The 20,668-nt window shown below is 39.2% G+C and overlaps 1 protein-coding gene across 5 annotated transcripts in view; it reads right to left on the bottom strand.

The window, feature by feature from the left end:
- LOC101939207 (septin-2) overlaps nt 1-20,668 on the bottom strand; it is a 109,930-nt gene that overhangs the window by 28,283 nt on the left and 60,979 nt on the right. For all 5 annotated transcript variants that reach the window (XM_065567979.1, XM_005281109.5, XM_065567980.1 and 2 more), the window contains exons 6-10: nt 14,248-14,382; nt 13,658-13,775; nt 4,289-4,390; nt 3,317-3,462; nt 1,056-1,139 (exon numbers count right to left, since the gene is read on the bottom strand). In XM_065567979.1, the coding sequence (XP_065424051.1) occupies nt 1,056-1,139; nt 3,317-3,462; nt 4,289-4,390; nt 13,658-13,775; nt 14,248-14,382 (585 nt within the window). The remainder of the gene's footprint in view (nt 1-1,055; nt 1,140-3,316; nt 3,463-4,288; nt 4,391-13,657; nt 13,776-14,247; nt 14,383-20,668) is intronic.

The following is a 20,668-nucleotide window of genomic DNA, read 5'->3' as shown; positions in this document are numbered from 1 at the left end:
GAGTGAATGAGGAAGCCTTGTTGCTTTAAGAAACTATACTAAGCAACACATTATATTGTCTAGCTCCTTCAAATTTCTTCCCAACTAATTTTCTCGCTCCCATCTTCTCTTTCTCCTACTGTTTCATACAAGATCTTTCCTGCACTCTCATGCCTTATTCTTTTATTTACTGCAATTGAGACATTTTCTTTGCCATCCCTCCATGGTACCACTGCAGTAATAAAACAAAGCTATGGCATAGATACAATGAGGTCTATTTTCTTTCTTTTTGAAAATAAATGTTTGAGTAATTAATAAGCATTTCAAAGTAAAGCAGGGAGAGGAATATGTTGTCTGTCATCAGGAAGATGCAACACCAACAGATATGTTCCTCATACTAGAAAGAAACAAAGTTTATGAAGGGCACAAACATTTATGAAGAATAAAGGAAGTGATATCAAACGGGTTTAATTATAGAACGGTAATGAAACACGCTAAACTGAAATAAGGAGAAGTGGAAAGGAAGTCTATTCAAGCTAAGCATGTCTATCTAGCTGTATATCCAATTATTACTGAATAAGGCAAAGTAAAATAGAAAGCTTAAAGAAAATATATTCCACAAAACCCTTGGCCAATGTGTCAGTCTTGCACTTAAAAACACCATCCATCCTGAGCATCACAGGCTGGGTCTCCATTTAATAACCCAGTTCCTTAAGCTTATTATTTTTGTAAGGACTATTAAAGGGGGGAAAACCCCGCTATATTTACTATCCACTGCTTCTCTATGCATTTTTAGGTTAAGAATGAGGGGAGGAGGAAGGAGAAGGAGTATGCAAACAGGACCAACCAAGCCAGTAATTTGTAGCTGTGGTATTTACCTAGCTATCATTCTTTATTAACTGATCCCTGTTAAAGTTATTTCCAGAAATTCTCTAATGGTGCATTTCAGTGCTGCATCTCAGAGAAGAAATGGTGAGCTAATGGGAGAAGATGGCAGGGAAAGAGAATCTGTCCAATGGCACAAGTGAAAAATGACAGAATCAACTGAAGCAAAGCCCAAAGGAACTCATACTCACTTGCCAGTGCGTTTTAATCTCTCCGATCGGAAGTTCTCATAGTGCAAATCTTGGGTCACTTCCTGCAGGTCCTGCATGTGCGTTCTGGAACAGGTAAAGGGTAAATATTTTACATTTTTTGCCAAAGCGTTAATCACCCTCTTCAATGCATGGTTTCTATTACAAAAATCACTATATTTATTTGGGACTAAATCCTACATGGAAACAAAGGCCATGTCCTCGACCCATGGAGTTAACTGGAACATTAATACCCACACCACATTTTTTTTTTTTTAAATGGGGCTTAAGTTTCTCTCTTCCTGAAAATTACCTTCAAAAACAAGTAAAATTCTGCTTTCCATCATTGTTCACTACTTCAGAGGAGTTGTTTGCAGTAATCTCCAAATTGTAGTAAGCCTTGCCTTTGCATTATGTTTAGTATTCAAGAGATATTTTAGAAACTATGTCCTAAAATACAGTTTATAACTTCAGACTAGGTAGAGCTCCTTAGCGTTTCAATATCCAAGAACTTTCAACTCTCATAAGAACATACATCAAAGCTGACCACCAGAGGGTGATCTCTGACTAGCAGACGCTCTACTTATTACACCAGAAATCTGCACTGAAACTGAATTTCCAGTAACAGAACGTTACCATAATAATCTTGCATTTAAAAAAGCTACATAGCTAAATTATACATACAAGGTATATTCATAAATCGGGTTTATTGTATTTAATGGCACTTTCTAGATTATCAGGGCTTAAGAATTAGCCTATCCTGACCTCTATCTTTAGTGTATTTTAAAAATACAAATCAATGAGAAAAAATTAGTCTTTCTGCTGCAACACAACTTAAAAGAAACCCTCAAACTTACAAGTTACACTCTGACCCATCAGTGCATGAGGGATATAAAAAGACAGAGCAGTACCAGTGAACACTATACAATGTGAATCACAGCAAACAAGGGTGGATTTTTTGAGGGTGTGGAAGTAAACTGAGCACAGCAGTACAGATCAGTGAACTGGAAGAAAGGAGAGAATGATTCTCCATGAGTAAACTCCTAAGTAAGTGCTACCAAACAAGACAGAAGTTGTAACAGATTAATTTTAAAGCACACTGCCATCATTCGTCACAAAGTTGTAACAGAATAGTTGTCAGCCTGTCAGTCAAACTGTAGACCACTCTTTCACTGAAGGCAATAAACACTTTTAAAAGCTTTCTGACCAAATTTAGCACTGAAAGCAAGGGAAGAACAACACTGGCTTCAGACATGTCTAGTGCAGGTGATGTGCAAGCTCCCCCTTATATGCAGCTATGCCAAGGCAACTTAATCTATACCTTCAATAGCCCTATGCTATTCCATTACTGGACCTCCACTGAGCAGAGACTGCTAGTTATGTCCAATATGAATTTGGATTGACCATAGCCCCATAAGTATCTGTTACAATATGATCAAATAGACTCTTTATGAAAAAGCATTTGGGGACATATAATTCATGGAGTGAGGTGAGGGGGTAGTTATACTATTATTATGCTATCTGAATTAAATAGATGCAACAATTCCTTTATAAAATAACATTAACAATGATAAATCCAAACACACGGTCATGGGCTATGATTAGTATTTGTAATTTGTATTAAGGTAAAGCCTGGAGGCCCTTCGGCATCAATCCCACTAACTCTTCTGCACAGGTGGACACTTGCACACCCAAGGAGCCATGTGCAGGACAGTGGTCCACGTCTGCTACAGGAATCTTTAGGTATTATAAAGATGCCAATAAACATCTTAGAACATCATTAAACTACACCGCATGGAAATAAGCAAAAAAGTGAAACGTCCGTCTAAGTAGACAAACTCCATGGTAGTAGATAATGTTTTCACCCCTCAGCTAAGCCTTTTTGACCTGTGGAAAATTTTCTTTATGCTCCAAATTTTACTAGTAGCTTAATTAGGCCCAAGCAAGGATGCTACAGATAACTGATCAACTCTTCAAGTTAATACAAACAGCATTTTTTAAAAAACCCATCACAGGTAAGTAAGAGGCAAAGAAGTCTATCACATATCCTTAGTTGTAATAATAACATAGTTAAATGTATAGGCTGCATTTTTGTATATCATTTTTCCTTCCTATGGGCAAATGTGTCCAAAAATAGAGAAAGCAAAAGTAATATGGCTAGAAAGAAATGAGGTCTGTGTACATAAACGAAAAAAATCACTCAAGGGCACCTCCTAATTCAACAGACACGCAATGCCAAAGATTAAACACATGTCTTTACTTACACCAGCATTGTGCGCAATTTAAGGAAGTCATTGTGCTCTGGATTCTCAACCTCAACCACTCCCCAAGGGTAAAGACGACCTCGGATTTTTTTTCCTTTCACCTCAATAAGTTGGTTGGACCCAATAACAGCAAAGGGAATGCTAGCCTAGATGAGACAACCGAGCAAAAGCAATATAAGTTCTAGAGAAGCATAGAAATACGTTTCAATATTGAAGGGAAAAAAGGCAAAAAATGTGTTACCAAACCAATGTGACTTAAACCGTTAGCATCAGAGAACAGAACGTTGCCTAATCCTATACCCTATGCTGTACATAACTCCTCAGTATTAATAACTGTAACCTTGTTGTGATCAGTTTTGTCTTCACACCTGTGTAAAGGAAAATTATTTACAGGTTGTTGGGTTTTTTGTTTTCAGTTAGAACGCTTATTGTTTTAGGAGTTTTTTGCTTTTGTTGAAACACAGTTCACGCGTGGCCTGTCATCTGACATAAATGGCCCATGGAAATTTGCCAATTACAGTTAAAAACAGGAAGAGAGAGTTAGGATGATGGATAACATAGATAGCTAGAGATATTCACAGTTTAAGGCATACTGTAAAGTGTTTATGGAATGATACCTGTAGCACAGACATGAGTGACTGAAATAAATTAAGATCTTCATTACTAGTGGTCATCTGCTTACATTTTAAAAAGTCAAAATCTTGCACAATTGGACTTCAGAGAATCCAAGAATGGAATCAAAGGGAGTATCTGCAAGGTCAAGATTGAAGTGTTTTACTAGAGCTGCATGGAAGCAGTTCATGTAATATTTGGTTCTAAGGAGGACGATCACTCAGTGCTATGAGGATAAAGTCACACATTTTCAACAAATACATTATAACTGAACATAATATCTGTGAGAATCCTGTAGCTTTATAAAAACTAGTTAAAATAAAATGATCAGTCTTTTCAAATATCAAGTGAAGAACTCACCTTCAGGACCCTGGTCTGTTCTTTGAACTCCTCATCTTCATCAGAGTCTGCATCAGGCAACTGGTAAATCCTAATGCCATGCTCAGCAATTTCATCCAGAACCTGAACGATTTGGAGGGGGGGGGGGGTGCACAAGTTGAAAGAAAAAGATAACAATCAAGTTTCTATCTGGCTAGAGACCCACTACAGGTTTTAAGTAGATATATTTGATGTACAGGTCTGCCATCCAAATTCTCTTATCCCCAGAATAGGAAATTCAGAGTATGTTTCCTACTCTTAAATAGCTTGACCAAGAAACAAAGTCAGTCATTAAAACAATTTACATTTGGTCTTTGGTTTTGTATACTTGCCCACCTGGCGGTTACCTGAAACTGTCTTAGCTTCATTGGGAGTCTGTTTCTACCTTAAAACTTCCATTGTGATACAGTATTGTTGTAGCCGTGGTCCCAGGATATTAGAGAGACAAGGGGAGTGAGGTAATATCCTCACTCACCTAGTCTCTACCTTAAAACTGTATTTTCACATTTTATCTCCTGTCACTAAATGGAGGCTACCTGGACTTTCAGTCCACAAATAGCTTAAGAAGGATGGCACAAAATAGATAAGTGTCCATTTAGAGAGCAGTAGGTTTGAGGTATAGGAAACTAACAAGTGGGAAATAATTGCACAATCTTGAGAAGGCTGGAGGAAATCCATATTAGGCTTTGTAGGACTCTCTCACACAAATTTCATTTTAGCCTGACAAAATTACGTCTCCATACTTGAAAGCACTGAAGGGTTTTGTTAATTAATGTAGGTTCTCTTTTTGAGCAGGGTAGGAAAAACATACCGATGCAGAGTGTCAGAAATAAACTGAAAGAGTTTCTGAAATTAACTTTCACTGAATTATTTAAAATTTTAAAAAGCCAAGGGCTACAAAATTACAACTGGTTAAATATGAATGACAGCTCTGCCCCCGGTTACTCAAGGAGATCTAGGTTTGGGACATCAAAGTGCATGGTAAGATATTCTCAAACTCATTTTACTGTATGTTTATATCATGCTGGCACACAAATAAAACAATTAAGCTTAAATGTGAACAAGCGGATTCAAATAGCTTCTAAATTCAATAGTTTATATGACGACAGTTCACTAATTAAAAGTTTGAATTAAAAAAAACAAACATCCATCCTGCTGTTACCAGGCCTTTAATCAATGGAATTGAACTTAACTTCACAGAATTCAGTTTATTAACATATTAAAGTTGGAACACATCCCTTGCTATGGATATTAACAACAAAAAATAGCACTATATTCTTGCACGCATCTTTACAGAGATTAAAAGAGGCATGGTACCTGCCTCAGAGAGTTTACAATCAAAGATAAACATGGGTCTTAAAGACCAACAAAGAACAGGGGCATTGAAGAGATAGCAAGGAGTTAAAAATAATATTAGCTGTAGAGCAAGCAAATCATTAACGTAGTTGGAATTGATACATACAGTACTGACCTCCCTCTGTCTGGGAAGCAGGAGCAGACAACACTCAAGTAACAGTCAATGGTAAAAAGCAAGGACCAGAAGTGGATTTTGAGGAGATATTCATTACTTACAGCTTCAAAAAATAGCAAGCAAAGATCATAATGTGTGCATCCATTATGTATTTTATATGCTATGTATTAAAAAATGGAACAAATGCTAAATTAAAGTTTGATATCACCTAATCTGTAACTGTAATTTAGTCCATGTCCCACTTAGAGGATTCTGAATTACTTTCTTTCTCCATTTTAACAGCGAAAGATATCCACACACAATTCTCCTTATTGTAACTAATGTCTGGGATTAAGAAACACTAATCTGTACTTCTGTATACATACTTTCCCTAATGAAATCACTGCAGGGGTAAGCAGCTAGCTTAACTCTAGACCTCTGGCAGTTTCAAAAGGTGATACTATTTAATTTTCCCTTCAAAACAGAAGAGAACACTTCCATTGTGATCCTCTAAACTATAAAAAAAAGGCCTGAAATGAGAATTTCCTCCTTCTATACCATTGAGGAGACTCTGTTCATATAAAAGAAATTGTGGCTGTTCTTAGCATCACTGAAAAGAACATTAAGCTCTTTGGTGGAAAGTCAGCATTCCATCTTCAAAGTTATCTTGGATGCTCTAGATCAGTGGTCTCCAAACTTTTTTGATCGCGCACCCCTATCAGTAAAAAATTTTTTGAGCACACACCCCCAATATATGTATATTTAATGTATAAAATATATACATGTACTACTATACTAATATATTATGTACATTATAAAACATACACAAAAATAGAAATTAAAAAAGGATGAGATAAAGATGAAAGAAAAAATATTTTAAAAATAGTTTATTTTATTAACGGTACAAAAAAACTTTTTTAGTGAGCAATGTGTTTGAATATGCTTCATTATTTCTGAAAATCTTGGTTTAACACTGTGATACAGCGATTTGAAGGTCTGGATTAGGATTAGGGTGCGGGAGGGCACTCAGGGTGGGGTGCGGGGTCTGGGCAGGAGTTAGGGTGCGGGAGGGCGCTCAGGACTGGGGCAGGCAGGAGGTGCAGAGCACTTACCTGGGGCAGCTCCTGTTTGGTGCAGGGGGTGTGCAGGTGGCTCTGCGCAGGGCAGCACTGCTCCCATGGCCACGATTCTGGGAGCTGCCCCCCCACACACACACACACACACACACAGGGCCACACGGGCTTTAGGGGCTGCAGGGCCCTGGGCTAAGGGGGCACCGGGGCCCTGGCCTGCAGGTCTAAAGCCCCTTTCGGAATGCGGCCCTGCGAGCACGGGCCAGAGGACTCAGGAGGAGCAGGGGCAGCCGCGCGGCCGGAGAGAAGTGGCGCTTTGCCCTTCAAAGTGCCGCTTCTCTCCAGCTGGCTTTGAAGGGGAAAGCGCCGCTTCTTTCCGGCCGCTGGCTGTGCGGCTGCCCCTGCTCCTTCATGGGCTGGAGAAATCAGGGCCGCATTCCGAAAGGGGCTTTAGAGCTGCAGGCCAGGGCTCCGGGGCCCCCTGGCCCAGGGCCCTGCAGCCCCTAAAGCCCCTGTGTTCCGGGTGGCCCTGCCTGCGGGAGCGCGGGGGGGCAGCTTCCCCACTCACTTGCTCCCTCCCCTCCTCCGGCCGCCCTTTTTTTCTCCGGCAGCACTCCTTCTGCCGTGCCCCCCAATTGATCATCTTGTGCACCCCACTTTGGAGACCACTGCTCTAGATAACCCAGGAACTGGAACTGTAGAACCTACCCAACTGGTATTCCAGTGGCTGCATCTACACTAGCAAGTTAGTGTCTGTTTAAAATAGCAGTGCAACTGCAATGGTTAAAGCCCTAATGTAGACCAAGCTAAGGCCTCCACAATGTCAAGAAAGCAAGTTTTCACAACACAGTGGTAAAGACACTGAAGTCCTGTCCACATAAGTGCTTACACTTTAATAAGCACTAATGTAACTGCACCAGTGTTGAAACAAGTACTAAAATAGCTAGTACAGATGCAGCTACTGAGTCCACAAGAGATCTTGCTGTGGAGCCTGCATCAATATCATTTGTTCCTATGAGTTTCTGTTATAATGGTACCCAGTAAATCTGTTATAGGAAACGCTCTCTCATGCTACAGCTTGTATAACCCAAGTTTAAATATCTTTTAAGCCGTCTGTTAATCCAGGGAGGGGACTGGGGGAACATGTACAAGAGTAACCCTTGTGTATGTACCACCACTATTCCTAGGATCGTTTTCAATGTAAAATATAATGAACCTGAAGCCACAGCACCTCTGCAGTACCTACATGGAGGTCCCCATACAGGCAACCTTCTAAACTTTTAGAAGAAAAAAATATGCCAAATAAGCTATATGCCACATTTTAATAACAGAATCTGAATATCTAAAGGGTTAGGTCTTGGGTTTCAAATTTGGAAGTAATGTTAGTTTAGAAAAACTGAAGTACAGCTTTCAATTATTTTATTTATTTTTATTAGAAAGGGAGATCTTAAGTAAATTTCATTTTAAGAATCAAAACTATCTCAAGACCACAACAACGGAGCAACTAGTTAAGAAGAAAAACATTTTGATAGGGGAAACATTAGCCCCATTTCAACTGAAGACAAAATATATAACAGCAAGGGATACTAGCTTGGAGCCATATAAATCTAGAGGCTAGTACTGTTTTGGAGAATGCAATTTATTGGAGTTTACAGTGTCACCTAATATGAGACATGCACAGCTGGTATAGGTGAAGCAGAATTGCAGTTTGTTGCTTCCACGTAGATGCATGGAAAAAGAAAGCACATTTAGCCTGACTGAGATTTTAGAGATAAAAATGCAGCTGAAACAATAGAGGGAAAGCCAACAACAAGGGGTGCTAGAATATATTACAGCTGTAAACCTAGTGCTTTCCTGGGAGGAAAAAGAATTGCAATAAAAACAAACTGTATTTTATGGTTTCAACAATGAAACAGCATTTTGCATCTTAAAATCTCAGTTTTATTGGCCTCAGGGGGTTCTGTGTTCCTACAGATTAACATTCCCATAGGAAATTAAAAAAGTCAAAATACTAGTTCCCCTCTCATGAAGTCATTCTTTTGAGCAGGTTTCCTTAGTGGCTTTGCATGACACAACTTGTGAAACTGCCTTGCAGTTCTTCCCACTCAAGAGTTTCTTAAAAAAAAAAAAAAAAAAAACCACACATACACACAACTTTGAATTCCAGCAAGACAAAACAGGAATTACTCCAAGCTGGGTTTCCTTCACAAGCACCACAATTGATCTTTTTGCTTAGTTCAAAGAATCAAAACAAAAACACTACCTTAGATTAATCGCCAAATGGCAGAGACATCTAAAACAATATCAAAGCCGTTCCAGCAAAGGCAAATTTTGATTCTTATTCCTGATAAAGAGATTTTGTAACTGAGATACTTTTAGTTAGAACAATATACAGTAGCTAGACTTTCAAAGCTTTGGAACCACATGACACATTTTACTTAGTTAAACCATTTGTACTGACCTCTGCCAGTAGACCAAAAACAATTAAAAGTTGTTTGTCTTCTTCTTAACCACACCATAACTGGCAACAGTTTAGGTGCCACTTATGTTTTTATGGTGAGACAACACATTGCTGTAATAACATTGCCTTTCAATATAAATCAAGGGTGTTTTATAAGATGTGTGTATTAAAACTATGTTATGCTACAAAGTGGGACAGTTGAATTAAATTTGGATTGATGTGAAAGGAATATGATCAAGTGAGGGTTCATTAAATTACAGCCATTCATTATAGGGAGCTATGCTAGGTCTTGCCTCTATTTGCCAGTATTGCAATAAAATGTATATTTACCGCTATACCTCAATCTAATGTCACTTAGGGGTTATGCTGAAAGCCATGCAATCCAATTTAAGGGAGATCAGGAAATAGGTTTGCTTGCTGTCTGTATTTCACTGCAATTGCTGCTGGTTATACCCTCTCTGCCATTACCTCATAATGAATGCCACATCACATGCATGCTATGTGATGCTCGACACCAAAGGAAGGTCACCAAACAGTAGGGAAAAGGAGTGCTATAAAAAGAGGATGTTCAATCCAGGATACTGACAGCAATGACTGAACAACAGTCCTAGCAACTACTGAAACCTGGTTGGCTTACATCCAGCTATGTTTAAAAAGAGTAGAGTTGTTGCTTTTGGAGAAAGGAGCATGCATGCAGAACCTCTGCTTTTATGTCAATTTAAATTTCAGTTGAAATATAAATGGGAGCAGAATAATCATTTTAGCGTTGAATCTACTTTGTAATTTCAAGGAATACTTGAACATAACACACCCAAATTTTAACTCCTTAAGCATTCAGCCTGCTGCCAAATGCAGAACTGGAAACTTTAACTCAGGTGACAATGCCTGAAAATTGGATTCCACAGAGGTCATCTAATGGTCCAGAGTAAACATGCTGAAAGATCAAATCTAGTTTATATAAAAAGGTAGCTCCCAAAAGAACATGCTAAACAGATGATAAACTCCTCTCACTCACCAGCCACCACTAGTGCACACAAGCAGGGTTAACACTGGTGGAAATCGTACAACCAGACATGTCTTAGAGGGTTGGTTGTTTTTTCCTACAAAACTACAGTATTTAAAAGTCCAAAGGCTTACCCAAGACTTCTCCTCACAAGGTTTAAAAGTTTCCTTTTTACTTTAATTAAAAGCAAATCTGGCTACCTAGATTTATGGAGAGTACAGTGCTCGGATAGGGCACTTTGTCTGACTGTCTCTCTCCCCATCAATGTTTTGGGGTTTGTAGTGACAAGGAATAGAGGTTGGATTTAGCCAACATGTGCTAGTTAAGCCTGACCTAAACTTAACCACTTTTCCTAGTCAAGACAAACCCTTAGTCCATCTTACAGAGAAAACAGATAAACCAAATAACCTCGGAATAAAGATCCAGAATCCATTCTGAAGCAGTGCTGGAAAACATTCATGTAGGTGCTCAAAATGCCAGTGTTCCCAACTACACAAGGAGCAAAAATTCTCCTGAATCTTTTTGTATGTTTTTAGGAGCTTTCTACTCAAACTATCGCCTCAAAGCATCTATTGTTAATGTATGAGCACTGAATAACATATACTATACTCTTACAAAAAAAGGTTTTGCATACTGTAAGTGCTTATCAATTACAGTATAATTTAAGGTTTCAGAGTAGCAGCCGTGTTAGTCTGTATCAGCAAAAAGAACAAGGACTACTTGTGGCACCTTAGAGCAGTTGACAAGAAGGTGTGAGGAGCAGAGGGGGGAAAAATAAACACGGGGAAATAGTTTTACTTTGTGTAATGACCCATCCACTCCCAGTTTTTATTCAAGCCTAATATAATGGTGTCCAGTTTGCAAATTAATTCCAATTCAGCAGTCTCTCGTTGGAGTCTGTTTTTGAAGTTTTTTTATTGTAATATTGCGACTTTTAGGTCTGTAATCGAGTGACCAGGGAGACTGAAGTGTTCTCCAACTGGTTTCTGAATGTTATAATTCTTGACATCTGATTTGTGTCCATTTATTTTACATAGAGACTGTCCGGTTTGGCCAATGTACATGGCAGAGGGGCATTGCTGGCACATGATGGCATATATCACATTGGTAGATGTGCAGGTGAACGAGCCTCTGATAGTGTGGCTGATGTGATTAGGTCCTATGATGATGTCCCCTGAATAGATATGTGGACAGAATTGGCAATCGGCTTTGTTGCAAGGATAGGTTCCTGGGTTAGTGTTTTTGTTGTATGATGGGTGGTTGCTGGTGAGTATTTGTTTCAGGTTTGGGGGCTGTCTGTAAGCAAGGACTGGCCTGTCTCTCAAGATCTGTGACAGTGATGGATCATCCTTCAGGATAGGTTGTAGATCTTTGATGATGCGTACTATGGAGTATGTTCGAAGGAATGATTGAAGAACTGCTTTTAAAAATTGAGGAGTATCAATTTTAATTTGCAAGATTCAAATCCATTATGAGAATTTATTATCCACTATATATTTGTGCCCCATATACAGAACTTGTCAGAGGTTTAATGTCAATTCATTCCCATAACCCTTATTTCTCCCAAGGGCAACTTATTGCCAGCTAGATTTGTATTGGTTCTAAGAGGTTAAAAGACTGAAACTAGAGAGCATCAAGTTGACCCAAAAGTAAGATTTTAACTGAAATATTCTGTGGAATAGTAATATTGCAGTTCAAACTCACAATCAGAATTCAATTTTTCTCTGCTGAATGTTGTCATATACCAACCTCGGCACCTACCCATACCCCTCCTTGACTCCACAAAGTTTTATAGAATCCGTGAACAAAAATAAATTAGCAAAGATTACATTTTCTCATTCATTGTGTAAATTTTGTCAGATGTGGTAAAATTTAAAATGCAATAAATAAGAATAAAGACTACCAAAACCATAAAAATACATAATACCACTGTAAAACCCACTCTAGCAGCATATCAGCAGGAAAATCAACTCTTGGAAAGGCTTGGCAAACAATAATTAAATAAGGTAAGTAAATCTTTCAGTGTTGAAAGATTTACATTATCAGCACTGTCTGGAAAACTTCCTTCTCCAGTACAGCCCTAAGTACATCCTGATATTTATGCAAACAAATAACTGTCCTATTAAAAACTGATGCAGGGAGACATGCTTCTTTTAATAGCAATGAGGTTAGAGAACACATCTTGATAACACACTTAAAAATCACAGGGAAGTGCTGCAATAACCTTTTGGGGGACACACACTTCCCCTTGATCATTTCTACACTGTGGGCCAGATGCTCATCTGGGGTCACTTAGTGTAATGCCAATAACTTCAGTGGAGTTATGCTGATTTACACTAGATGACAGTCAGGTCCTATGTCTGAAATGTTCTGTGATTCAGCTAATGGTGTTCAACCTGGGTTTATTTTTATCTGGCTCAAGCCCCGTGCTAGACCACATTTTTCTGACACTTGGGTGTCATAAGCAACAGAGGGTCCTGTGGCACCTTTAAGACTAACAGAAGTATTGGAGCATAAGCTTTCGTGGGTGAATGAGTAGATGGTGCAGTTTCTTAGTATTCCTCAGTGGGATCTGAGGAAAGTGGCCTGTAGAATTTGGTATTAGAGAGTTGTCTGGCAGCCTCCTTCTGGTAGTCAGACCTGTTCATGATGACAACAGCACCTCCTGTATCAGCCTCTTTGGTGATAATGTCAGGGTGGTTTCTGAGGCTGTGGATGGCATTGCGTTCTGCACGACTTAGGTTATGAGGCAAGCGATGTTGTTTTTCCACAATTTCTGCCTGTGCACGTCGGCGGAAGCATTCTATGTATAGGTCCAGACTGTCATTTCGACCCTCAGGAGGAGTCCATGTGGAGTTCTTCTTCCTATGTTGTTGGTGGGAGCGTATCTGTATCAGTGCGCTGTTCAGTGTTATCTGTAGGAGACCACTTCAACCTCCCTGGCCACACAATAGCAGATGTTAAGGTAGCCATCTTACAGCAAAAAAATTTCAGGACCAGATTCCAAAGAGAAACTGCTGAGCTCCAGTTCATTTGCAAATTTGACACCATCAGATCAGGATTAAACAAAGACTGTGAATGGCTATCCAACTACAGAAGCAGATTCTCCCCCTTGGTGTTCACACCTAAACTGTTAACAGAGCACCTCACCCTCCCTGATTGAATTAACCTCGTTATCTCCATACTGATTTATACCTGCCTCTGGAAATTTCCATTACTTGCGTCTGATGAAGTGGGCATTCACCCACGAAAGCTTATGCTCCAATACTTCTGTTAGTCTTAAAGGTGCCACAGGACCCTCTGTTGTTTTTTACAGATTCAGACTAACACGGCTACCCTTCTGATACTTGGGTGTTATATTTACCCTTCTCTTCAGCCTCTCTCTCTCCTTCAGTGTCAGAGTGTCAGCCTTGGCAATCACAGGGACAATGTTGACTTTTCCATGAAGAGCTTTCATGAACTCTACATCTAAAGGCTTCAGCCTACAAGTAGGAAAAAAATACAACAAAAACAAATTAAACATAGGGGACTATTAAGCATACATATTAAGTGGCAAGTATCAGGATTATTGCACTTGTACTAAGAATACATAAGTAGCCCTTAATTCAAGGTATCTATGTAAACAATCTGTCCTGTAAATTTACATGACTTGGAGCACTTCTCTATTGAGCTGCTCATGTAAGGGTTGAATTGTAATTAAAGTTTCCGTCTCCATAATATGAATATTACCAGCTTTTATGTTTCTGAGAATATTTATTCCTCCATATTAAATTCCTACCGGAATAGAGACAAAGCAGAAGGAGGTCATTAAACCCAAAGCCTGTTTTAATTGAGTTGGCTAACTGACAACTTGGGAAGTAACTCCATTAATATGAAGGTTAGTCTCTAAGACAGGGAAGTTACCAAACTCCCTAAGGACAAAACACCCTAAAATATAAGTATTTATTTTCTTACCCATGCCCAAAGGGTGATATGAAGTAAAAACAGCAGTGGACTCTGTTGTCTATAATGTGGCGCCTGTTCAGACCACTCTCATCATGAAGGTATCTTTCAAACTGATTGTCAATATAATGGATGATTGTTTTGAAGCTGTGGTAGGAAGAAACAGAGGCATCTTATACAGGCTGTATGTTTATGGTTTTTAATTATTTGTGATGGCAAAGGGAGGAGCAAAGAAGGAATGTGATTAACACTTCTGAATAGAAGAATTCAGTTTCCTAATACTGTCTCTTGTGGAGCACTTTTTTGACGATGAATTAAAAAAAAACTGTTCAGTGTGTGATACACAACAGCCTGCCCCATAACTACTTATTTCTGGAGCAACTTTAAATTCACTTCTATTGGGTGAAAAGGTTAACTGCAAGCTCAGAGATAAACTCAATGGTGAGACAAGACAAAGACAGGAACATAGGGTGGGTTTTTTTGTTTGTTTGTTTTAAACCCGCTGACAAATGGCATAGCCAGGATATCCTCTTGATTAGCAGTTTGACAACCCTGACCTTAGAATCAGGTTTCTATAGTTACCTATAAAAATGCTGGTATTTTAGTCTGCTTCAATTCAGTCTAAATATATTTGAAAGACTTGTGCTCAAAAATCATGTGATTTATTAAGCTATTTTTGCCACCATACAGAAACCTCTTATGTTGGCAAATTCTTACTTATCTCAAGACAATTTAAAATATGCATTGGAAGGAAGTAATGGAATGTTAACTTACGTCTGATATATTAACTGATCTCACAAAGAGTGGCTATTAAAGGTGAAAAATAAAATTATGGCTTTTCTTTTAAAAAGCATGTACTACTGAGCAGATTTGTTGTTTTTGAGCACCCCAATGTGTACTAGATGCCTAACAAAAAAAAAAATCTAAAAAAAGACATGTTCCTTGCTCCGAAGTGTTCACAATTTAAATAAGTTTGGTGTGACAACAACAAACAATGAAGAGAATGGAGAGAGGCAAGGGAGCCCAGAGGATACCAACATAAGATTAAGCAGATACTGTGTGTCATGGGTACATGTCAAATTTACCATTGGACATGCAAGTTGGGGGAGGGCAAAAGAGTAGGGGTTAGACAATCATTGCCTGTTGCAAATGTAGACTGTAACAGAGAGGTTTTCTTGCTTTCAGCCCTAAGGATCCTGAGCATCTGATCAGACTGAAGGCACAAGAATCTATGGTGAGCCCTTGAACACTGGCCTCTTAGCCCATTCCACCTCTTGATAGGACATTTTGCTACCACTGGCAAATCTGTTATAGCTGTGCAAGTGTTGGTACGAGGGATTCTGCAGCACTAACTTCATTCAGGTCATCCACAAGAATATCCCCAGGGCATATCCCCTTTCACTGTCTGCCTTACCCCCATATAGAGCTTCAGCTCTGACTTAGGAGAAAGAGGGACAGAATGATACTGTCAAGATGGGGCTCTCCTCAAATATCACCACAACATTTTTATTCCCTTTTGCTCACAGAAGCAGAAGAGATTATCTCGGTCTACATGTCTTAAATATAACAAACAAGCATAAACGATATAATTAGGGATGTAAAAGGTTAACCAGTAAGCAACAGTCTTACCCGTTAACCCTCCTTAACCGTTAACCCCGGGCCAATTGTTTAAATGGTTAAATTTTTAAACGGTATTTACATCCCTAGATATAATTAAAAACCACAGAAAAAGTTTACTGAACTGTTGGAGAGAGACATCTAACCTTAAGTCTGAAAATATCATTATAACAACCTAAATCATGATATGAGGGACTGGAAGTAACCAGGGCCAAAACAGACTTCTCATTGAAAGCATTCTCTTTCCCCCGGCTCAGTCATGTTTTTATACACACAAATAGAATTGGCAGCAAGTTTTAAGCTTTTTGATTTACCAGTTAACTCTCATACACATCTGTTTACCTGGCATTTCTTGCATGTCTTATTTATGTTACTGTAAAACCTAGGTTACAATAGGCGTTTAAGGTTTGTATTCAAATGCAAGCAGAAGAGACTCCTCCAATATACTGTGGTAAGCCTTCAAAAGTGAAACTACTGTAACCTGGAAATACATGGAAGATGTAGATGTCTCCTTTCTGGCACAATCCACGGAGAACCCATCTGTAAACTGATACCTTCTTTAGGTCAATGATATTAGTAATAGAATTAACATGCATATTTCTAGTGTCTCTCTCATTTGTACTTCACTGGTTATATATTTTGCTGTAGGGAAAGAAAGTACAGAGCAGAAGAAGGTCTTAAAAAATTACTTTCGTGAAACTTCAGTATTTTCTTGCTAAAACTCATTTTTAAGATCTAACATTTGTAGTACCCAGACATGTTGAAAGAGGACAATACATTTTATGTTGCTGTTGATCTTTTAAACAAAACTCCCTTTAGCTGGTGAAAGATAATGAGATTGAAGAGACATGAATATTAGAACAGAAACCAAGTACAAACAATGGGAAAACACCCCTGGTTACAAGTTTCTCTGGCAATGTAATTGGTTTACGTGCAGTTTTATAGTCCTAACTGCTGTAATTTTCCCTATAAACGTGGCATTAGTGTATGGTACCCTCTGATTTCCGGGAAACACCTGGCTTTGCACCACTATGATATCATTACTTAGAAGACAGCATATCCTGTACTATGTACTGTAACGGCAAACAACGAAAGCATTACATTAAAGAGTTCATTCGGGAAAAATGGAAAATAAACCTGAGCTGCCAAAAAACACAAATTCAGCTTCACAAAAGCCAGGAACAACAGAACTGATAACTATCAGCAAACCAGTAAGCTCTATTGAAAAGTGACCTGTCACACTGGGACAAAGATGAAACAAAAAAAATATACAGAATACCTGTATTAAACAAGTGAGTTTGGTCGCTGTCTTGTTGTCAGCAGTCCCGTTGATGACTGCCTAGTCCAAGCCAGGACTGAGGGAGACTGCATGCAGTGCAATAAGCTGCAAAGGCTGTGTTTAGTTATTTTGGGAACTAGAGCACATTTGTCTTGTCAGGATTCTGAAACTGCCCTAAAGAATCCTCCGTCGCACTTCAGATTAAGGCTATATGTATAAATTACTCACAAAAAACAATGTTAAAAGAGTGCTCAGGTTTCAAAGTGAACCACTCAAAAGTTAGAAAGTGCCAGAATTAAGAGTGTCTACAACCGTCATTCACTCCCCTAGAGCACATGCATCATCACCGCTTTTTCCCAAGGGGCCTGCTGCATTGAGAGCACAGGATGGATTATGCTCACTTAATGCGCAGCTGTTCAATAGTTTGTTTTATCCTCATTTGTGTGTGCATATATCATTAAAGTTCATATAAATTACACCAGAATGTGATCAAAGATGATCATAATGAATCTGTACAATGGAGTTAGATTAAGGTTCCACAGGTGTTAATCCTGGCACTTCCTAACTTTTGAGACCTTGACTTTCCAATCTTAATGTTCTTCCAACAGAGTTTTTTGTACGTACCGCCCAAGGTTTCTAAAATAGCAAACTAAAGAAAATACACTCCATCATATGATCACATGGGTCAGCACCAGAGTTGGAGTTTTTAGATGCACAGCACAGACCTCTGACACTTGAGCTAATGGAGTAACTGGCAGCAGTAGTAGAGTGGCATCCTCTATGTAGACCAGTAACTAGATGAGGGTGAGATACATGCTTTGCCAGGGGACTTCACAGACATTTGACGACAGCAGCATCAGAAAGCTTGGGTTCCATCCCAGGTTCTGGAGGGAAGTGATCTCTAGTAGTTGCAAACCCTTATGCTCTATAACCCCCAAGCCTGACCACCTCTGTGCGGTCCTCTCCAACCTGTGCCAATCCAGTCCCAGTCTCATCTCGTCTCCTCCAGCTCCTCAACCCAACATCATTTCCCTTCTCTTCCCCAACACACTTCATATCTGGCTCCCAGTCCAAGACCCAGTCTTCTCCCCCACTCTAGCTTACAACACCCATCTCCCTTCCCAGACTGCGACTTTTCAAAGGCTTATAACGTCTTCTAATTTGGGCAATTTTTCCCACAGAAACAGCAAAAGGCAACTCCCCTTGCTAAATTTCAAGTCCCTGCTCGAAAGCATGAAGGACACTATGGCTTCGCAACAAAAATAATTATTACAGCTTTTTTTGTTTGGTTGGTTTTTTTAGCATGGGCAAAACAATGTATTTTTTCCTAATCTGGCTCTTGGAAAAGGCTGAACCCTTTTTACTGAAACTTTCCAAAGCCTTCAACCTAAGTCATACACCTGGAATGAAAAATCTCAGCCTGAAAGTTTACAATTTGGCAAAGTTATAAGCAACTGAAAACAGGGACTTACAATAGGAAGTGTCAGGCAACCTTAAGTATAGTTGGTGCTACCAACTTTGCCTACAATAGTTTATAAAGTGACAGTAGAGGTCATAAGCATGAATAGTATACATCAGGGGTCGGCAACCTTTCAGAAGTGGTGTGCCAAGTCTTCATTTATTCACTCTAATTTAAGGTTTTGCGTGTCAGTAATACATTTTAAAGTTTTTAGAAGGCCTCTTTCTATAAGTCTATAATATATAACTAAACTATTGTTGTATGTAAAGTAAATAAGGTTTTTAAAATGTTTAAGAAGCTTCATTTAAAATTAAATTAAAATGCAGAGCCCCCGGACCGGTGGCCAGGACCAAGGCAATGTGAGTGCCACTGAAAATCAGCTTGCATGCCGCTTTCGGCACAGGTGCCATAGTTTGCCTACCCTGGTATACATATAGATGGTTAAAAGGACTTCAGTAGAAGGTGCTACACATGGTTATAAATCAAGTTTATAAGCATCATTTGGACTAAACAAGGGGGGGTGGGAGAATCTGAACTTGTAGGTCTCTAAGAAACATCTTAATAGAATAAACAAAGGGCATTAGAACACAATCAACAGGGGGGAAAGAGGAGATACAGACTAACACGGCTACCACTGAAACCAATCAACAGGAAGTTCTTATTGTAACACAATACACTGGCTTAACAGCTCTTAATTCCAGTGAAAGGAAGCTTAAGTCAACATTACTGACAATGAGCAAGAGTGCACTGAAGTCCAGAAAAACAGTTATTCAGAAGTCTCTGTTTTGATTAGTTTAACAACATAGACTAAAGACAAGGAAGCTGAAGATACAATTGCCACCACACTTTTGACCTTTCATCCAGTGTATTTCAAGCACATGTAAGAGACATGGTAAAAGAAGCTAATCACTCCCATTTCAGAGTAGTCTTCTTGCAAAGCATTCCACAGACAGAAAAAAATACACCAGTTTGCCAACTATATTATTCACCATTATCTCAAATTTTGTCACATGTACACCACCACAAGATTTTGAAATGTGGTGTTTGTTAATTGTAGTTATATCAGCTGTTTATCTCCTTCACAAAAGCTTGATTTTATGACTATTTATTTCCAGTGGCATAATATGCAAATATGTCATCTGCTTATTAAATTTTTTTTTTTCTGTTCAATGCGGCTTCATTACAATGAAAATGAATAGCCAAGAGAAATGAATTTTACCAGGGGTTCTTAGCCTCCAATTGTATAGGATGTATAAATAATCTAGACTTCCCAGTTGGCATGCCGCTCACCAGTGCCAGTATATTCCATTTTCATTTAAAACCCAGCTACCACAGGGGTAGTTTTCCTTCTTTAAGAAAGGAAGGATAGCTCCATCCTATTTTTAATCAAAATGTGTAATTGGGCCCTACCAAATTCACGGCCATGAAAAAAGCGTCACAGACCATGAAATCTGGTCTCCCACCGTGAACTCTGGTCTTGTGTGTGCTTTTACCTTATACTATTCAGATTTCATGGAGGAGACCAGCATTTCTCAAATTGGGGGTCCTGACCAAAAAGGAGTTGCAGGGGGGGTCACAAGGGTATTTTAGGGGGTTGTAGTATTGCCACCCTTACTTCTGTGCTGCCTTCAGATCTGGGCAGCTAGAGAGCGGTGGCCGCTGGCTGGGAGTCCAGCTCTGAAGGCAGAACTGCCACCAGCCACAGCGCAGAAGTAAGGATGGCATGGTATGGTATTGCCACCCTTACTTCTGTACTGCTGCTTTCAATGCAAGGAGCCCTTGACCCTCCCTCTACAACCCCACCACATTTGTCACCTTTCTCCTGTCCCTCCATTCCCACACTTCAGATTCTGTATTTGTCAAACATCAGAGAAACTATTTGGAAGAAAAAACAATGAGGAGTCCTTGTGGCACCTTAGAGACTAACAAATTTATTTGGGCATAAGCTTTCGTGAGCTAGAACCCACGTCATCAGATGCATGAAGTGGGTTCTAGCCCACGAAAGCTTATGCCCAAATAAATTTGTTAGTCTCTAAGGTACCACAAGGACTCCTCGTTGTTTTTATTTGGAAGACGAT

Source organism: Chrysemys picta, chromosome 15 (assembly GCF_011386835.1).
Source record: "Chrysemys picta bellii isolate R12L10 chromosome 15, ASM1138683v2, whole genome shotgun sequence".
Taxonomy (NCBI): domain Eukaryota; kingdom Metazoa; phylum Chordata; order Testudines; family Emydidae; genus Chrysemys; species Chrysemys picta.
The sequence above is the reverse complement of the archived record's forward strand: the minus strand, read 5'-3'. Positions and strand labels throughout refer to the sequence as shown.